A 20259-nucleotide genomic window follows, 5' to 3' on the forward strand; every position below is an offset into this window, starting at 1 on the left:
TAGGGAACCGCTGGTCAAGCCAGCAATCTCCTTTCGATGATAGGCACTACAGACCCCGAATGATCTGTTCGGGGATGCCCTTCGTCTCGGGCTCGTCACTTGGTCGGACTCTCCACTACGACACATATACATCGGCCATGCCACTCTCTAGCATGCTGTCCCTTGGTGGTGACAGGTGATCGAACTGCGTTCCCTTCTTTGGGTTGACCACCACCTCTTTGACTGTTGAGGCGTGGGCTCCGTCGATCTTGATTGTGGCTCGGTGGCTCGCGATTGTGCCCCCTAAGCCTTGGTAAACCGCGACCTCTCCACCACGGCCCTTATGCGCCGAGCCATCTCATCAACGCTAGCCATCTCAGTACTTGCACAAACCATCATCAAATCAATACCAAGTAAAGAGTTCAGAAATGAAAAAGAGCCCAGTAGAACACACAAACCAGCCGTCTCACTCATCATTCTAGCACGGATTAACATTGAGAACAATGTGCACTCCAGCACGTCTATCCTCTCTATCTGCCTAATGGACACCTTCTCCTCCTTGGTATGTTCAGCTGCAGTTGGCGCCTTCATCTTGGCCCTCGACTTTTGAAGCTCAGCGGGGAACGACCAGCCTCTAGGGTAGCACACGAAGAAGAACCTCTCCTTCCAGTGCTTCACCGAAGACAGAGCCCCAACAAACACCTTGTTATGATGTCGAACCAAGAAGTAGTAGTACCCCTTCAGGTGCTTCTTTAGTTGCAGAAAGTAGACAAACATCGGCAGGGTGACTTCCAAACCATGGACCGAACAGTAACACAAGAGACCCACTAAGTACCTAAAAGAGTTCGACATCAACTGGATGGGCTAGACGCGGAACCACCTCAACACCACGATGATTCCCTCACTTAAAGGAAACCTCAACCCGACCATCAAGTTGTGCTCGTAAATGCAAAACTCTCCTGGCCGAGCTGAGGTCGCTCTCTCACCAGCACCCGGGCACCTTAACTCATACTCCTCAGGTATACAGTACAAGGCCCTGATTCGGGCCAAGTCCCCAGGAGTCAAGCAGCATAGAGGAGACCTAAACCGGCTGCTGGACCATAGAGGAAGGTCGACCCCCTCCTCAATCACTACTTCGACCTCGACCTCATCGGCTTTGGCCCCCTAGACCGCGGCCTCCTCCAACTCTGCGGCCTCAACCCCAAGTTCGTCGACCTTGGCCCCTGGCCATCGGCCTCACAAATAGCAAGCATGGTGGTCTCAACAAGAGAACTTGACTCGGACTCACTACCAAAACTAAAAGAAGAGGAAGATGAACAAGAGGAGTCAAAAGATGAAGAAGAAGACATCTTACCGAATTGAAGTTAGAGATTGCGCCATCGGCCTCACGAATAGCAAGTGTGGTGGCCTCAACAAGAGACCTTGACTCGGACTCGCTACCAAAACTAAAAGAAGAGGAAGATGAACAAGAGGAGTCAAAGGACGAAGAAGAAGACATCTTACCGAAGTGAAGTTAGAGATTGCGGAAAATCGAAACACTAGTTGAGCTGAGGACTACTTCTTGCCGAGCTCCAGAGAACCCTCTTCGCAAATGACAAAGTAGAAATGCTCTTCACTTCCCTTTTATAGGACTCCCAATGGCCCAGATCAAGGAAAATCAACAACGTTGATCAAACACCACACTCTGATAGTTAGGGAAGATGAAATGATGCCTTTGCCCCTCACACACATGTAGCCTTGAGGAAAAGAAACGACACCCTACTGACCCATCTCGGAAATGGTATGGGTGTCAAACCGGCCAATTCACCCAAGAAATTGGTTTACCTCGAGCCACTCAACCCAGAAAAGCGTGCTTAGCCAAAGTTCAAGTTCCTTAGCCGAGAACCGAAGAGCTCTTCTATGCCACACCGCGGTTGAGCACTACATTCCTCGACTTCAGAACTAGGGGAGTGTTGTTTGGGTTATGGTTGAGCTGGCCCCGTGTGCCATGTGGCAACCTTCGTGGCCATCTTATTTCTTCAGCCACATTGACACTACGTAGGATGGATAAGTGCAACTAAGAAGAGGATCCCCGTATGGATAAGGAGGACAAGCCTCTCGAGGATTAGGACTTATCTCAAAGACCTCAGCGAACAACCTCATCCTAACAACCCCCGAAAGCCTCATCCGAATCAAACACGGATCTTCAACTATAAATAGGTAACCTCTGCTCAAGGTAAAGGACTTTTGACTCTTTAGCCTTTGTACCGTTACTCTACTTCTGCTCAGACCAACACTTTTCTCAACTACTCAGCCCGACCATCCATCTCTCATTATTGACTTGACGTTGGAGTGTCTACCCAAGGAATAACTCCTCAGGCCTCTGATTTCTTTCTTGGTTGCAGATCTTGTTGCACGGTTTTTCCTTCCGCCTCGGCTTCGCCAATTGGCAGGATTATCTGACTACGGTCTTGGTTCGGGACACCTCGGATTGGACAACATCAAGTTCCTCTTTTTTAGGCTTGAACTAGCTTCGATTCTTTGTGCCTTCGTGGGTTTAGAGGAGCATATGCCATGGCTTGGAATTGCTAAATTCTAGGTTGATGTGAAGGGTTGGAGATGGAGGAGCATTTGAATTTGGGAGGATCCATGGGTTCTCTCCCTTGAGAATTTTAGAATCCACTTTGAAACCAGACATATGCTAGTGGAGTTCGGTTAGTGATCTTCTCATTGGTCCCCCTCTTAGATGGAATGAACATTGTTTGGAGACTCTTTTCTCATGGGTGGAAGCTCAAGCAATTCAAGCTATCCTTGTTAGAGCAGACAACTGAGAACTAATGGCCATGATGTGGATTCGTACCAACTCTACTCAATATGCTTTGAGATTTGGTTATCATGTTGCTAATGGAGAGTTGATGGGGAAAGGCTTACTTGCAACAAAGGAGAAACGGCAGCTTGGGAATCACAACCCTCTCCCGAGTCAGTAATGGATAGGGGTGCTCAACCGAACTGTGGGCTAATTTTTGAAGTCGAATTGGGGTTATCGTTCTTCTAAAAACCGATAAATGAAATCGAACTGAAGCCGATCAGTTAACTGGTTGATTGATTCGGTTAGCCATTGGTTCGGTTCGTCAGTTTTTTTATTTTTTATTATTTACAATATTTATTATAGAAATATATATATATATATATATATATAATACTAGATGTATATATATAATATAATATTTTTAATAATAAATAATAAATAATAAATTATATATATTTATATATATAATGCATATTTATTTATTTATAATGTATAAAAAATTAAAAAAATATATAATATATATAAATATATGTATACCGATCGATTCGATTAACTACTGATTTTCTATTTTGGTTAATCGAAATCGAACTGGGACCTTTGGTTTTTTAAAATATTGAACCAAAATCGAACCAATCGGTTTGGTTAATTAAAATTTTAGTTCGATTTCTATTAGTTCGATTTTTTAATTTTTTTTGCTCACCCCTAATAACGGAAGTCAGTTTATAAATTGTGGGTCCTTTAGAAGATTTAGAGCTTCATTTAATTGAATCCGCATCACTTGCCAAGAAAACATGTTCCAACGCTCTAGTAACATTATCTCACATTGCACGTTTTATGCATAGCGGGTCTCACTTTTACGATGGGTCGCAATCTCATGATAAGATGTGCCGTGTTACATCAAGATGGTGGAGGGTTGGAACATATTTTGTTGGTAGAATTCAACTCGCAACATGGCTCAGGCTCACCAGAAGATTATTTGCAATTTGCGAGTATGTGGGACCCCTGTCACGACCTCCTCCCGGCATGATAAAGTTAAGACAATCATGACCGTCCATTTTGTTCAGTTTACGATGCTTCATGCGGCTAAGTTTGGTGGTGGTGATGACACTGGCAGTGGTGTTCAGAATTTTATATACGTTGTTAGTTAACGACTTTAACCGTCCTCACGGTCTTACACTCACGTGCGGCGGCGTGCCATCTATTTTATGGTCGTCCTTCCTCTTCACGGTCTTACACTCACCGCGCATCTCATATGAGACTGGGATCCACCATTAAAGTGAAACCCACTATTCATGAGATGTGCGGTGTGAGATGATGTTGATCGAGGGTTGGAATATGTTTTATTGGCGGGTGATTCGGACTCCCATGTTGCAAGGGTGGCAAGCGCAACTTGACAGACAATAAGGGTATTACCGTGATTTTAACTTGAGAGACCATTGCGGCATTGCCACAGGTTCGATTGAAATGTAAGCGACGCCATGTGAGCGGAGTGTTGTGGAGACTGGAGACAGCAGAGACACCTTGGAGTCTCCGCCTCCATCATTCCGAAATTCTTCTCCCTATGCAAAGCCTAATTTTCTCCGTTAGAAGCCCTAAAGCTCCTCTCCAGAGCCGAAGCCCCATTAGTGCCTGAACTCTCAAATCCCAAGCTCCCGAATTTCTTTTGGATCTCCCACCGAGAACTCCAGACTTTCTTTCAACAAAGCTCTAATTCGTTTCCTCGCATGAAATCAACAAATTCACGTTGATCTGCTAAAATGGCGGGAATTTCAAATTTTACGCCGAGTGGGCTCAGGCAGAGATCGCTTGCATTTGCGGGGAACGAGTTGGGTTTCTCTTCAACTTGCAAATTCAATCGAAATGTGAAAACAAGAATATCGAGGCGTTTCTTCGAGGTATGGTTGAGCTCCCAAGTCCCAATAGATATCAGCTTCATTTTCGTCGTCGGAAATGCAGGTCTGACGAAAATACCCCCAATAAGAGCCGGATAATTGCGCTTTTTTTCTTCTTCTTCTTTTTTTTTTTTTTTAAACCTTGTTAATTCAGTATTAAATGTATTTTGCCATTATGATCACTGTCTGGAATACATTCTGGGTCAAATAGCTGATCATGATTCACCTCATTCCCACATTCTTCAGAGTGTAGAGTATTCTTCCACGGATTTCTCCCTCTAATGAAGGTGAAACAATTTCCTGAGAGTATGTTATGCAATAATTTTCAAACCTCCTCTTTAGCAGATTGAAGGTACACACAAATCCTACTGATATGTGGAAGCATTGAATTCAGAAACCAAGACATGATAATCAGGTTTTCTGACTCTCACTTCGCATATGATGGGTCATCTTCACTGGGTTCTTTTGTCTTCCCAATTCAATTAATTTCTCCCAACTTCCAATATCCCCCGATATACATATTTATAGATTGTGATCACTCGAAATAATTCTTTCCATCAAGTTTGAACTCCATTGTTGCCTGAAATACCACTAGTAACGACATGATAAAGTCAAATACCTCACTGAACAGAAAACCCAATCACCCAACAGGTTGACTCCAACCCATAATATTACCAGACATACCAAGAAACATTGATATGACTTAAGCTAAAACACTAGTTTGGACAGGTTTCTTTTTAATGGGGACTGGGAGGAAATTTTGTGGAGCTGATGCAAGAAACGCTAGTCTTCACAAACTTAGATCATAAACTGGTGTGTCACTGGAGTACCCAATTCATAACATGCATAGAAGTGCTAGGTACATTAGAGAGACCAAAGGGCATAACCAATCACTCATATAATCCACCCTTGGTCCTGAGTGCTGTCTTCCATTTGTCATTGGGTTGAATTCTAATCTGATGGTACCCACTCTTAAGATCTATCTTGGAAAAGATTGTTGCACCAGCCATCATGTGAAGCATATCAAGTCTAGGAATAGGAAACTTATATTTGATGGTGATCATATTAATGGCTTGTCTATCAACACATATATTCCAAGAGCCATCTTTCTTTGGTGTTAAAAGGGCTGGAACTGCACAAGGACTAAGACTTTCTTGGATGAAGCCTTTAGACAATAACTCTTCAACTTTCCTTTTGAGTTCAACATGTTCTATTAGGTTCATGCGATATGCAGGCAAGTTGGGAAGTTGAGAACTTGGGACAGAATCAATAGCATATTAGATGTTGCACATTGGTTGCAACTTGCAACTCATTAGTAAGTTCTTCTAGTGCTACATCTAAAAAATCTGAGAACATCTTGTGTACTTCTAGAGGTGAATGTACAAGTGGTACAAGTGTTGACATTGGCCTTAAAATAACTTGCTGGTTATTAAACATGAAGTCATAGGTGTTTAGCTTTCCACAATGGTATACATCCCCAATCATATAGCCAAGGTCGCCCCAGTAAAATGTGGATAACATTCATGGGAATAACATCACACCGAATAGAATCTGAGCATTGATGAATGGAAAAAGAAACCAAACATCATTTAGTTACCGGAAGGGAGGTGTAGTTGATCCAAACAACTTTGTATGGGTGAGGATGTGGTTCCGTTGGCAACTTCAAGCGCTCAACAGTTGATTCAGACACCACATTCATGTAGCTACCACCATCAATAATAAGCTTTTTAGCTTGATTTCCACACCTAACCAATGTTTGAAAATTGTAGTTTGCCTCCAATCCTCCTCTTTTTTTGGAATAGAATGTATTTGTCTCACAACATTCACAAGGGAAACATCTACATCATTATCGTGCAAATCAACACCATCGTAGTTTCCAAAATCATCTTCCTTGGGTGAGTCATGCCCATAATCTTGTGGATCATGGGTTTGTGGTTCAGGTTCAAGTCTCTCCTTCCTTGTTTTAGCTTCATCCATAGGTTCCCCACCATTCCTTGGGGCACTAGAAGAAGCCTCTCTATTGGTACTTGCAGTATTAACTTGTCGTTGTGGAGAGCCTTGTTGTAACTCCTTGACTTGAGCTTCCAATGCATCAACTATTTCCATGATCATGTAAATGAAATCACCCCATTGCCCATTAGTCAATCTGCCTCTAAAGTTCCTTCCACTACAAGTTGTCATAGCTTTGGTCCTTGTTTTGATACCCAACAGAGAAGGAAGAGAAGAGATGGAAATAAGATGAAAATCCTAGGCAATCACACCAAATTCTGTAGAGAAACAAAGAAGCTTCCCCCCCCCCCCAAGTTAGCTTGCCAAAAAGAAGTTAGGTTAGAGAAAACCTACCCCAAACAATTACAAACATAAAGTCAAACAAAGCGAAATTACTAGACTAAGACTTGTCCTGAATATAACCCCTAAACATGCAAAATTAAAAAAATATTGTAGTTGTCCAGAAATGTGAAAAAGCCAAATAGGTTCTGTCCAATAGAAGATTCAACCCCACAAAAAGCATCTTAAGGTGGATTGAAGACTCTAGGGTCATCCTAAGTGGATCCACTGCTATCCCAACTCCCATGGGGGCCCATGTCATTATAATGATGCCAAATAAACATAGGAGCAACTTTGGTTCTCTTTTGATACACCTTAAGTTGATTCCCATTAGATTGGACAACACCCTCACTTAGGATCATTTGAAGAGAAGAGGGTATCAAATAGGAAATAGGTGTGCTCTTTGTGAGCTAGAAGCAGGAAGCATTTTGCATTTGTTGGTCAAGTGCTGCTACACAAGGTGTATTTGGGGATCCTTTTTTTGGTTCTTGGGGCGGGGTTGTCGCCTTGGGTGCCTAGAAAAATTTTTAGCTTTGGCTGGAGAGGGAGAGGGAGTCATTTTTAAGTGGTGGTAGGGAAGTATGGGGTAGTGAGGTTTGGGTGGAAATCAAGGGAGGTTTCAAACTCCTATTGGGTGAATGTTCGGAAGGGTATAATGAAATTTAACCAGAACTTCAGGGGTTTGGTAAGTTTTAATGTGGGGGATGGGTCCAGAGTGAGATTTTAGGAAGACGATTAGAGTGGGACTGGGAAGTTGTTGATATTTTCCCAAGATTGTATAGGCTGGCTGATCAACAGGTTTTGATTGCCCACTGTTATGAAATCAGAGGTGATCAGGTGGTTTGGAGTCCCAAGTTCAGAAGACCCCTGCTTGATCAAGAGGTGGAGGAGTGTATTCTACTGCTGGACAAGCTAGAACAAACCAAAATTTCTATGGCTAATGAAGATGGTTTGTTGTGGAAGGAGTGCAGGAATGGAAAGTTCTTGGTGAAGTCTTTTTACTTGGCTCTCATTAAAGATATGATCAGTGATCAAATGAGTGGAGTGTGGGGGAATCCAGTCCCTCCGAGAATTGAAGCCTTTGCTTGGCTGGTTGCCTTGGACCAAGGTTCAAAGTATCGATACGTATCGGGCCGTATCGGCCAATACGTATCATATCGGGAGCTTCCCAATACGCTCCTACAGAGGCTGTATCAGGGTTTCAACCGGTTCAGGGGGTGGGCGGACCTTAAACTGGCCCTCTGAACCAGACTTGAAAAAAAAAACTAAAAAAAAAAAGCTATCGATACTGCCCGATACGCCTCTACTGGTGTATTGATATTTTGAACCTTGCATTGGACAGTATTCTCACAACAGAACATCTGAAAAGTAGAAGTTTCAGCATGGCTAGTTACTGCGACATATGTAAGTCGGAAGAGGAAACTGCTTTTCACTTGTCCTTCTCTTGCAAATTGGCAAACTTCATATAGAGGTACTACTCTTTCCTCTTTGGAATTCCCATCTTCCAGGCATCCTCAACTGCAGAGATATTTTCTGCTTGGCCAAGGTTCGGAGGAAGCAAGAAAGCTAAAATTATTTGGAGCTGCATTCCATTTGCAGTGTGTTGGTCCCTGTGGTGCGAGAGGAACAGGAGGCTTTTTGAGGATAAAGAGAAAAGCTTTGAAGTGGTTGTGGCTTAGGTTGGAAAGCATATGACAAGCTGGGTCCTTTCTCTTCAAGAATTTGAGCAAATTAGCATATCAGACTTAGTAGAGAACTTTTGGGATCTTCTTTGAATTCAAGCTTGTAATGTGAATCTTTTTAATTTGGACTGATGTATTGGTGTATCACCTTGACACCTGATCAGATTGTACTTGTTCTTTTTATTTTAAATAAAATTTTTCTTCATTACTCTTCAAAAATAATGCCCTTGATATTTATACATCACTGTTCTACATTAATCTGTTGTCTCAATGATTAACAACACAAAGAAATGCATTATATTTGATAAAAAATTTTTCTCAGCTATATTTTAATTATCTTTGTAATTGACTTTTTCAACATTTATTTATGCATGCGATATGATAGCATTTACACATTTGTCCAGCAGTAGAATACACTCCACCTCTTGATCAAGCAGGGGTCTTCTGAGCTTGGGACTCCAAACCACCTGATCATCTCTGATTTCATAGTAGTGGGCAATCTAAACTTGTTGATCAGCCAGCCTATACAATCTTGGGAAAATGTCAACAACTTCCCAGTCCCACTCTAATTGTCTTCCTAAAATCTCACTCTGGACCCATCCCCCACGTTAAAACTTATCAAACTCCTGAATTCCTGCTTCTAGCTCACAAAGAACACACCTATTTGCTATTTGATACCCTCTTTTCTTCAAATGATCCCAAGTGAGGGTGTTGTCCAATCTAATGGGAATCAACTTAAGGCATATCAAAAGAGAACCAAAGTTGCTCCTATGCTTATTTGGCATCATTCTAATGACATGGGCCCCCATGGGAGCTGGGTTAGCAGTGGATCCACTTAGGATGACCCTAGAGTCTTCATCCACCTTAAGATGCTTTTTGTGGGGTTGAGTCTGCTATTGGACAGAACCTAGCTTTTTTCACATTTCTGGACAGCTACAGTATTTTTGTAATTTTGCATGTTTAGGGGTTATATTCAGGACAAGTCTTAGTCTAGTAATTTCCCTTTGTTTGACTTTATGTTTGTAATTGTTTGGAGTAGGTTTTCTCTAATCTAACTTCTTTTTGGCAAGCTAACTTGGGGGGGGGGGGGGGCAAGCTTCTTTATTTCTATACAGAATTTGGTGTGATTGCCTAGAATTTTCATCTTATTTCCATCTCTTCTCTTCTTTCTTTGTTAGTTCTTTGTTTGTGCTACACATCTAGACCTAAGATGGTTGCAAGAATAGTGCTGAATCACAAAGATCTTGCATCAGTTTGGTATCAAAACAAGGATCAACACTATGACAACTTGTAGTGGAAGGAACTTTAGAGGCAGATTGACTAATGGGCAATGGGGTGAATTTGTGGAGTGACCTTGTCACCTTGAGTATCAATAGTAGTGGTGGAAGTTATTTGAGACAATGTTTTCAACTCGCTATTGACCTATATGGTTGAATCATTCGAATCATCACCTGGTCCCATTTCCGGGTGTGGCTTTCCTAAAACTTGGAAATTGACCAAAAACCGTTGACTTGGCCAAAAACTATCTGACTTGGGTGGTTGAACAATTGACCTGTTCAACCTGGTCGCTGGTCATGGATTACAAAGTAAAATGTGTTGAAACTTTTGGAGGCCAAAACTTTGTACTTGATTGTTTGGAGGCCATAACTTTGTACTTGATTGTTTGGAGGCCATAGGCCATACATTATTTAATTAGTATAAAATACATGTTTATGCACTAATCCGCCTGTCTGGTTACAACCGCCACTTTTCTCTGCTCTTCTCTATTCCTTTTTTTCCTCTCTCTCCTATCTTGGTCGCTGTAAAGAAACCCTAGGGCTGACCGTAGAACACAACAAGGTCTGTATCTAGGGTTTTCCTTGGTTGTAGGGCCCAAGGGGAGTTTGTTCCAGAAACCGATGCCCTACTAGATACCTTGCAGCAGGTAGTAGCCATTCAGTTGCTAAGAGAGATCTGTGTGGAACAGATCTAGTTGGAAGGACTGACTTCGACAGTCCTAGTACAGATCGTAAGGGTGATCTCAGTCTACGACAGCAGAAGTCAAAGCCCAGTCTAGTCCAGAAGAGTTCAACACATTACGGAGGCAGATTGTTCTTGGTTTCAGACCTGTTACAAGGGGTTCTCAGACCTGCAACAACTTCGGTAAGTCTGAAATAGTGTTCTTTGTACTGAGTTTTCAATTGTGATCACTGTAAGAGGAAGGAGATGTCTTCAATATCGGGAGAAGTGTCTTCTAGGGATAATAGGACTGGTGGGAGGTCTTCTAATCTGGAAAATCCAAATCTGCACAGCTTGCAGATCACCAATGTATTGTTGGATGAATATAACTTCAGAGAATGGTCTGTTTCAGCCATGCTCTTCATTACTTCCCGGGAACTTACGGGTTATTTAGATGAACAGAAGAAGGAACCTGTAGTGGGTAGTGCGGAGTATGCAGTATGGCGTAAGGAAAATGCTACTGTTATGTCCTGGCTGCTTGCTTCGATGACTCCAAGAGTGGCCAGGACTGTTCAACACTTTCCTACTGCTGTTAAGATTTGGGAGAAAGTCTAAAACTTATGGACAGAGAAAGAACAATGCCAGAATTTATAGGCTGAACCAAGACATTGCTGCATTGAGACAAGGAGATGTGACAGTTGCAACGTATTTTGCAAACCTAGAAGGACTATGGGAAGAACTTGATCATCATCTTATTCTTGATTGGGAGAATGCAAAAGACAAGGAGAGGCATGACAAACAAATTGAAGAGGGTAGAGCCTTTAAGTTCTTGGCTGGTTTAGACCCAATGTATGAGAGCACAAGGTCTCAAATTCTTGGAAGGGATGAAATGCCATATTTACACCATGTCTATTATCTAGTAAGGAATGAAGAGGTTAGGAGGAAAGAGATGCAAGTTGACACTCAAATACAGCCAGCTGAACAACCTGTTAAACATTCAGCCCTGATTTCTTCAAACCAAAAGGGGAGCAAGCATTCAGACAAGAGACATCTTAAGTGCTCTCATTGTGGTGGTGAAAGGCATGTAAAAGAGATTTGTTGGGTTCTTTATCCTCATCTGAAACCAGCTGCGTTAAGGAAAGACAAGAAGTCCCAGAAGAATCAAATAGCAAGTGGGAACCATGTTACTAGTCACAGTGGTGATAGCTCGAAGAACACATCTACAGTTGCATCTTCTCCCATGGGACAGACTGCTAATTCCTCCACATCCGGGTTCTTGGGTTTCACTGCTGATGAGGTAGAGGTCCTTAGCTGGGCCCTAACCCGTCTAAGGACTAATTCCCTTGCTTCCACCTCTCTTGTCAGATCAGGTATTGTCTCTGCTTATTGCACAGCTAGTTCTATAGATTCTACTTCTTGGATTATTGATTCCGATGCAACTGACCACATGACACACATGTCCTCTTTATTTTCTTCTTACCAATTGATGTCTGGTCAAGATAAGATGAGAGTTGCTGACGGTTCCCTCTCCACCATCTCTTGGAAGGGGGGGGTTGACCTAAGCAAGAATCTCTCTCTTAAATCTATTCTACATGTTCCAAATCTTACTCCCAATCTCTTGTCTGTTTCGAAGCTTACAAAGAATTTAAACTGTAGCGTAACTTTCTTTCCTAATCATTGTGTCTTTCAGGACAGATTGACGAAGAGAACGATTGGGAGCGGTCATGAGTGTGGAGGTCTTTACTATTTTGATGCAGACATAAGTTCGGCCTTACAATCATCTTTTATCAGTAGTCAGAATAATGAGGAGTCAATAGCTAGGTTACACTTGTGGCATGCTAGGCTAGGTCATTTACCTTTTTCATCATTGTAAGGGCTGTTTCCTGAATTATTCAAGGGTATTTTGAGTCAAAATTTAGTTTGTAAAGTGTGTTAGTTGTCAAAACATTGTAAAACTCTTTATCCAATTTCTAGTAATGAAATTTAAGCTCCTTTTGATTTGGTCCATTCTGATGTTTGGGGCCCTTCACCCCTTGTTTCTGTGGATGGCTTTCGTTACTTTATTAGTTTTATTGATCACTACTCACGATGCACATGGATCTACTTGTTAAAAGGACGTGATGAAGTGCCACGGATAACCATGGCATTTTGTAAAATGATCGAAACTCAATTTGACAAGAAGATTAAGCAATTCCGTTCAGACAATGCTGCTGAATATTTTGAAAGATCCTTGAACCTGTTCATGGAAGATGCTGGCATGCTACATCAGTCATCTTGTGCTAGTACCCCTCAACAGAATGGGGTTGCTGAGCGCAAAAATACACTTATTGGAGACCGCTCGAGCTTTATTATTTCAGCACAAAGTTCCCAAGCACTACTGGTCTCAAGCAGTCCTTATCGCATCATATCTGATAAATCGGATGCCATCCAAGGTGTTGGGTATGAAAACTCCTTTCTCTGTCCTTTGCCCTAATCTTCCAGACTTTCCTCTTCCACCTAAAGTCTTTGGTTGTGTATGTTTTATACATGTAAAGGATCCAAAGAAGACCAAGTTGGATCCTAGGGCTACGAAACGAATCTTTCTTGGGTACTCTTCTACACAGAAAGGTTACAAGTGTTATGATCCCGTCACCAAGAAGAAATACGTCACAAAAGATGTGGTATTTTTTGAGTCTCACTCCTATTTTCATTCTTCCCAGAATCCTCTTCAGGTGGAGACTAGTGGGATGGAAGAGGATTCTTCTTCCCCCTCCTTTTTTGTGCCTCTTTCTGCCTCGGGCCTTCCATTTTCTCCTCCTGATCCTCCTAGTTGTAGCATCCCGAGTGAACCTAGTGAGGCTCTCATTGCACCTATTACCACTCTTGATGCTGCAGATGTAACTGAGGACACCAGTAAGCAACAAAAAGATATAAGAATCACCTACAACAGAAGGAAAAAAGACCCTTTAACTCATGGCAACAATCAATCGGACTCAGATCAATCTGCCTCAACAACTCCAGGTAATCATCACTCATACTTCTGATTTGGATCTCCCTATTGCTCTTCGTAAGTCTACCCATTCTTGTACTATCCGACACCCCATTGCTGAATTTGTTTCTTACTCACGTTTATCTCCTCGTTATTATTCCTTTGTGTCTGCTCTTTCCTCCATGCATGTTCCTATTAGGTACTCAGAGGCAGTGTTTGATCCAAGATGGAAAGAGGCTATGAATGAAGAAATGAAAGCCTTAATGAAAGCAAGTACTTGGGAATTAGTGGATCTACTAGAAGGGAAGAGCACTGTGGGATGCAAGTGGGTGTTCACTATAAAGCATAGGGAGGACGGGTCCATTGAAAGATACAACGCCAGACTTGTGGCAAAGGGGTTTACTCAAGAGGAAAATTGACTACAAAGAGACCTTTGCTCCAGTCGCAAAGCTCAACACAATCCGGGTCTTATTGTCATTAGCTGCAAATTTCTCATGGGAGCTACATTAGTTGGATGTGAAGAATGCTTTTCTAAATGGTGATCTACGTGAAGAGGTATTCATGGATCCTCCACCAAGTTATGGCTTTGATGGGAAAGTATGTAAGAAAGCATTATATGGCCTTAAGCAGTCTCCTCGGGCTTGGTTTGAGAGACTTTGTGGGGCCGTAAAGAGAGTGGGATACACAAAAATGTTAGACAGTGTATGCCCTTAGCTCCAATCGGAATGATGTACATTATGACATTTATTGTAAATGAATAAAGGCTAACACTGATGTGCCGCCATTGGATGAGTCTGGGGAGATTTATCCTGCCAAGGCTGACACTGATGTGCCGCCAAGTTGGTTGGGGTGGCTTGTCTCAGTTGCTAGGGTGAGACCTGAGGTACATGCAGTGTGGGTTTTCTTAAAACCCAGAACCTGACCAGAATTCTAGTATTGCCCTGGACTTTGGAGATTGATGGGCAAAACTGGAATGTTACACCTGACCCCTAGACTCGATTATGATACTGCACTAGGTGTCTGATTGGACTGTCTTTGATATGCCAATCAGTGAGATCCTTAGAGGGGTCAAAACCTGGGTATGTTGGGACAGTCTGAGAATTCATCTAAGTGGGTGATCATAGTGACAGGATTAGCCCCTTTGTCGGACAAAGGTAATGATCGGGGATGCACTATCTCTGATGGAAACCAAAGCTGCCGACAGCCGATTTCAATCGTTGAAATTTGTTTTGCAAAATATATTTATATAAATATATATATATATATATATATTATGGTTTCAAAATGTTTGCAAAAGTTTTAATTCTCGGGATCCATGTGAGTAGAGAGTGCGACACTGTTCCTTGCAGCCGAGGGAGAGGTCCTCTCTTGTTGGGTAGTGTTTGATCATTATGGGTTGAGAGGTTAAGTGTAAGACCATTGAGGGTAGTACCTGATGGGCTAATCTTGCATCTGCCCACAGTCCCTGGGTTTTTATAAGGTGGCTTGGCCCAGGGACCACTTAGTATAAGTGTTGGGCCCGTTAAGAGCCCATGGTGATGGGCTCAGGGGTTCACTGCCCATAACAGTGAATTCAGCCAGGCCTTGTAACAAAGTATAGGCTGAACCCATGTGGCTGATGTGTAGATCAATGTTTGGGTCCCACGCCATACAAGGAAACCTAACTGGGTAGCAGTTTCGAAGGTAAGTGAGCACATGGACTTAATGGGCCTAAAGCCCAATTCGAACTGGTCTAATTGGATTAGTTAAAGAAGGGGGCGGATCTGGGATTTGGATCAGCAGATAGGATAGGGATTTATCCCTATCCACTCAGAGAGTCCAGATCCAATATTTGGATCTGGAAACTCCTAATAAGATTAGGAGGGCTGATCTAATTTGCAGATAAGATAAGGGCTTATCCTTATCTCTTAAAGAGAACTCCTGATCCAAATACAGATTTGGATTAGGAAACTCCTAATGAGATTAGGAGCTCTCTTTAAGGCTATAAAAGGAGGAGGGGGGCGTGTTAGACAGTTGTATGCCCTTAGCTTCAATTAGAAATATGTACATTATGAATTTATTGTAAATGAATAAAGTACACATTTGATTCATGTTCCTGTGGTGTGTTTCTGTGTAATACCCTTAAACTGGACACTTAATGAGACTTGTGTTAGTTTAGAATGTTCACAGCCATTGGGTAAGTCTGGGGAGATTTATCCTGCCAAGGCTGACACTGGTGTGCTGCCAACTGTTAGGGTGGCTTGTCTCAGCTACCAGGGTGAGACCCGAAGCACATGCAGTGTAGGATTAATAGAACCTTTGAACCGGACCAGATTTCCAGTATTGCCCTGGACCTTGGAGATAGATGGGCAAAACTAGAAAGTTACACCTGACCCCTAGACTCGATTATGACACTACACTAGGTGTCGGATCGGGCTGTCTTTGATGTACCAATCAGTGAGATCCTTAGCGGGGGTCAAAACCTGGGTATGTTGGGACAGTCCGAGAATTCATCTGAGTGGGTGATCATAGTGATAGGATCAGCCCCTTTGTCAGACAAAGGTAATGATCGGGGATGCACTCTCTCTGATGGAAACCAAGACTGCTGGCATCCGATTTCAATTGTTGAGATTTTGTTTTGCAAAATATATTTATATAAAGATATATATATATATATATATATATATATATATATATATATATATATATATGTTATGGTTTCGAAATGATTTGCAAAAGGTTTTAATTCCTGGGATCCATGTAAGTAGAGATTGCAACGCTATTCCTTGCAGTCGAAGGAGAGGTCCTTAATAGGCCTTGGAAGGCTAAGTGAGTACATAACTTAATAGGCCTTAAGCCCATTTTGAACTGGGCTGATTTGATCAGTCAATTAAAGGGGGCGAATTCTGAGGAGGATCAGCTCATAGGATTGGGCCTAGACCATATTCACTTAGAGAGTCCAAGATCTAAATAAGATTTAGATCTGGAAGCCTCCTAATTAGATTAGGAGATGGCTGATCTGATTTGCAGATAAGATAAGGGTTCTCCCTTATCACTTAAAGGGACTTCTAATCCAAATATAATTTGGATCAGAAGCTCCTAATAGGATTAGGAGCTGATCCCTTCAAATCTATAAAAGGATGAGGGGGTGGCAGCCTTTAGACATGCAACCTAAGACTCTTGTCTTCAGAGCTGAAATCACAGAAGAGAGATTTCTGCAACCTCTGCAAAATCTCTCTTGCTGCCTCCTTCCTGCTGCCGCCATTACCTTCAGTTCGATCTCCAGTTCTTGGGAGAAATCAAGATTTGATCTTGACACCAATCTTTTGGGAAAAGATTGATTGGAGCTGTACTCACAAGCCATCCAGTTGATTCTTGCGAAGGGTCAAGTTCTTTTGAAGAACATTGCTGATTTTGCTCCATCCTGCACTGCGCCATTTTCAGTGGGAGCAGTCTTTGGATCCTTCCTTGGGCATGAACACCTCCATTGGGAGATACTAATTCTCCGTATCAGGTACATCCTCCCTCCTACTCCTTTTGGTTCAGATCTGATTTGGTTCATGGTTCAAGATTGATCATTGAAAAATATGTTTTTCTAAAGTAGGGAATTCGATTCCCTACAAAATGGGAGAAATTTTTGAATTTTGCCCAGTCCATTCCGCAAGACTTGGGCGTCCATGTGATGGATATCCCATCCCTTCAGGGCGAACCATTCTAGACAACATCTCATCAGATCAGATCTAAGATCACAGAGAGAGAAGACAGCTACAGTAAGACTGCGCCATCTTCTGCTCTTGCGCCCTCCTCCTGCTGCCGCCATTGCCAGTTCGATCTCCATTGTAGGAGCCATAAAGAAGTGTTCTTGATATCAGTCTTTGGAGAAAGGCTGATCTAAAGTCGTGTTCACACTTCCTCCATCGAATTCTTGCTGAAGGATTCGGTTCTTGTGAAGAACCTGCTGATTCTACTCCACCCTACGCTGTGTCATCTTCAGTGGGAGCAGTCTTTGGAGTTTTCCTTGGGTGTGAACACCTTCGTTGGGAGTTACTGCTACTCCGTATCAGGTACATCCCTCTCCTACCTTTTGGTTTCAGATCTGGTTCGGTTCTTTGTTCAAGATTGATCATTGAAAATGCAGATTTTCTAAAACAGGGAATGCGATTCCCAGATGGGAGAGAGAAATTTTTGAAATTTCGCCCTACCTTGCTGCAGGGTTCGGCCATCCATATGATGGATCTCTCATCCCTTCAAAAAAGTGGTGCAGATCATACTTTGTTCATAAGGAAACAGAATAGCCGACTTACGGTACTCATCGTCTATGTGGATGATATGGTGATTACAGGGGATGATCTAGAAGAGATAAAAAGATTAAAGGAGTTCTTGGCTTCTGAGTTTGAGATCAAAGACTAGGCCATCTGAGATACTTCCTTGGAATTAAAGTTGCTAGGTCACAAGAGGGCATCTATATATGTCAGCGGAAGTATGTCCTTGACCTCCAGGGGAGACAGGTATGATGGGGTGTAGACTAGCAGATACTCCAATAGAACAGAACCATGGTCTATAGGAATCAGTTGGAGAGGACTACCTTGATAAAGAAAGATACCAAAAACTGGTAGGGAAGTTGATATATCTGTCTCTCACTCGACCATATATTGCTTATGCTGTACATGTTGTCAGCCAGTTCATGCACTCTCCAAAGATTCCTCATATGAGAGCAGTGGAAAGATTTTTTAGGTACTTGAAGACTTGCCCAGGAAAAGGAATTCTGTTCAAAAAACACAATAAAATTGAAATTGAAGCGTATATTGATAAAGATTGGGCTGGCTCTGTTGGAGACAGGAAGTCTACTTCTGGGTATTGCACGTTTGTTGGAGGAAATCTGGTTACATGGCGAAGTAAAAAGCAGAATGTGGTTGCTAGATCAAGTGCAGAGGCAGAATATCGAGCTATGGCTCATGGTGTTGCTGAACTACTGTGGCTTAGGACCCTTCTTGGTGAGCTCGGGATAAAGGTCAAGTGTCCTCTCAGGCTGTATTGTGACAACAAGGCTGCCATCAACATTGCAAATAACCCAGTGCAACATGATAGGACGAAGCACATTGAGATTGACCGACACTTCGTTAGAGAAAGAATCGTTTCAGGAAAACTCTGTATTCCTTATACTCCTTCCGAGATGTAGATTGCAGATGTTTTAATTAAAGGACTAGCTTCAACGAAGTTCTCAGACTTACTTGGCAAGCTAAACATGACTGACATCCATGCTTAGCTTGAGGGGGAGTGTTGGTTCAACTGTTTTAGTGTTTATGTTAGTCATATTTGTGTCTTTAGTTCTTAGTTATTGGGCCTAAACTTGTTTAATGTTTTATTTGTTTTATTTGTCTAGGTGTCCCATCACTATCAGGGGCATTCTAGTCCATTCATGTAACATTATTTTATAATCATCTATATGTTTGCTGTGTTCCAGCAAACATATGTAATGTGCTGTCTTGTCATGGTCTGACCTGTCTGACCCGGACAGTCAAATTGCTGAACTGCAACCCAGAGGCAAAAATGGTTCAGCCACCTGGTTGGCTTTTTAAAACACTGATCTGAGAGTCTTGAGGAGGTGAGTTGGTCGCAATATTAGCTGAGTTATACTTCTTCTCAGGCTTCTGGTAGAACTTTTTGGGCTTGCCAACATTATCTCAACATATCTTTTTGTGTTTGGGTTTCTCACAGTTTGTGCACCTTAATGTATCTTTCTCATTCTCCTCTCTATTCTTATTGGATTTATCTTTCTTGTAGTGGGTTTCTTGTGCTTGCCGACACTTTGACAGAATCCCCTTAACCCTTTTGCTAGTGTTTTCTCATTCTTCTTAATACAAGACATTCTTCATCAAATAATATTTGATTAATAATCCTAAAATCACAAAACATTCTTTTCTATAGAGGCAAAACAATTAGGACCCTCGCATGGACTTGTTTGGGTTTGGCTAAAGGGCCTTTATAGAGCTGGAGAGCTGATCTTGTAGAATCAGGAATGCAAGATGTTTAAAATCACATTAGCTTCCTGGATTAATGCAATTGGGAGAGAAATAAACAAATTGAAAATTTCAGATGCTTGAATTGTTGAGTGCTTCTATATTTATATGTTTTGTTTGATTTTATTTCTACATTTTCACTTTGAATATGTTTTATATGTTATGTTTATATATATATATATATATATTTTAACTTGAGATAATTGGCTTTTTAAAACATTTAATTTTTGTAAAATTCAAGTATGCATTTAATTTCTGAATCATTATTATTTTATTTGTATTTTCAAATTATTTTTTTTTTGAAAAAATTCAATACATTTGTGCTTTTCTTCAAAAGGGTGCATGCCTTGCCTTGTGCCTTGACATCCTTTGGTCCCAGCTATGTGTAGCTCAAATTTCATTTTATGACCAAAAGAAAAAAAAAGAAAAACAGAAACAATGAGGACCAAAGTAAAGTCCATTATCCAATATTGGCCCTAGCTATCTCAGGTTTTGGGAAGGGTGGACTTGATACAACCTAACCTTTGTCATTTATTTTGGCACAAAGTGGCTGCTCTCAGACTTCAACCTGCATTCTCTTACTCATCACCCCAAGATTTTACCATCACACCAAGAAGTGGCCCCTAGATAGTGAGGACAAAGTAATTTTCTATATTTTCTGGGTTTATGTTCTTATCAATTTGCT

The 20259-nt window shown here is 41.8% G+C and overlaps 1 protein-coding gene across 6 annotated transcripts in view; it reads left to right on the top strand.

The window, feature by feature from the left end:
* Positions 1 to 4135: 4135 nt before the first annotated feature.
* LOC104589179 (alpha/beta-Hydrolases superfamily protein) overlaps positions 4136 to 20259 on the top strand; it is a 104713-nt gene continuing 88589 nt past the window's right edge. For all 6 annotated transcript variants that reach the window (XR_016075971.1, XR_016075969.1, XR_016075970.1 and 3 more), the window contains exon 1: positions 4136 to 4662. Coding sequence is in view for 3 of the 6 variants with exons in the window: in XM_088887198.1 (XP_088743324.1) it covers positions 4525 to 4662 (138 nt within the window). In the remaining 3 variants the exon portion in view is untranslated. The remainder of the gene's footprint in view (positions 4663 to 20259) is intronic.

This window comes from Nelumbo nucifera, chromosome 5, assembly GCF_055504915.1.
Source record: "Nelumbo nucifera cultivar China Antique chromosome 5, China Antique-T2T, whole genome shotgun sequence".
NCBI classification, from domain to species: domain Eukaryota; kingdom Viridiplantae; phylum Streptophyta; class Magnoliopsida; order Proteales; family Nelumbonaceae; genus Nelumbo; species Nelumbo nucifera.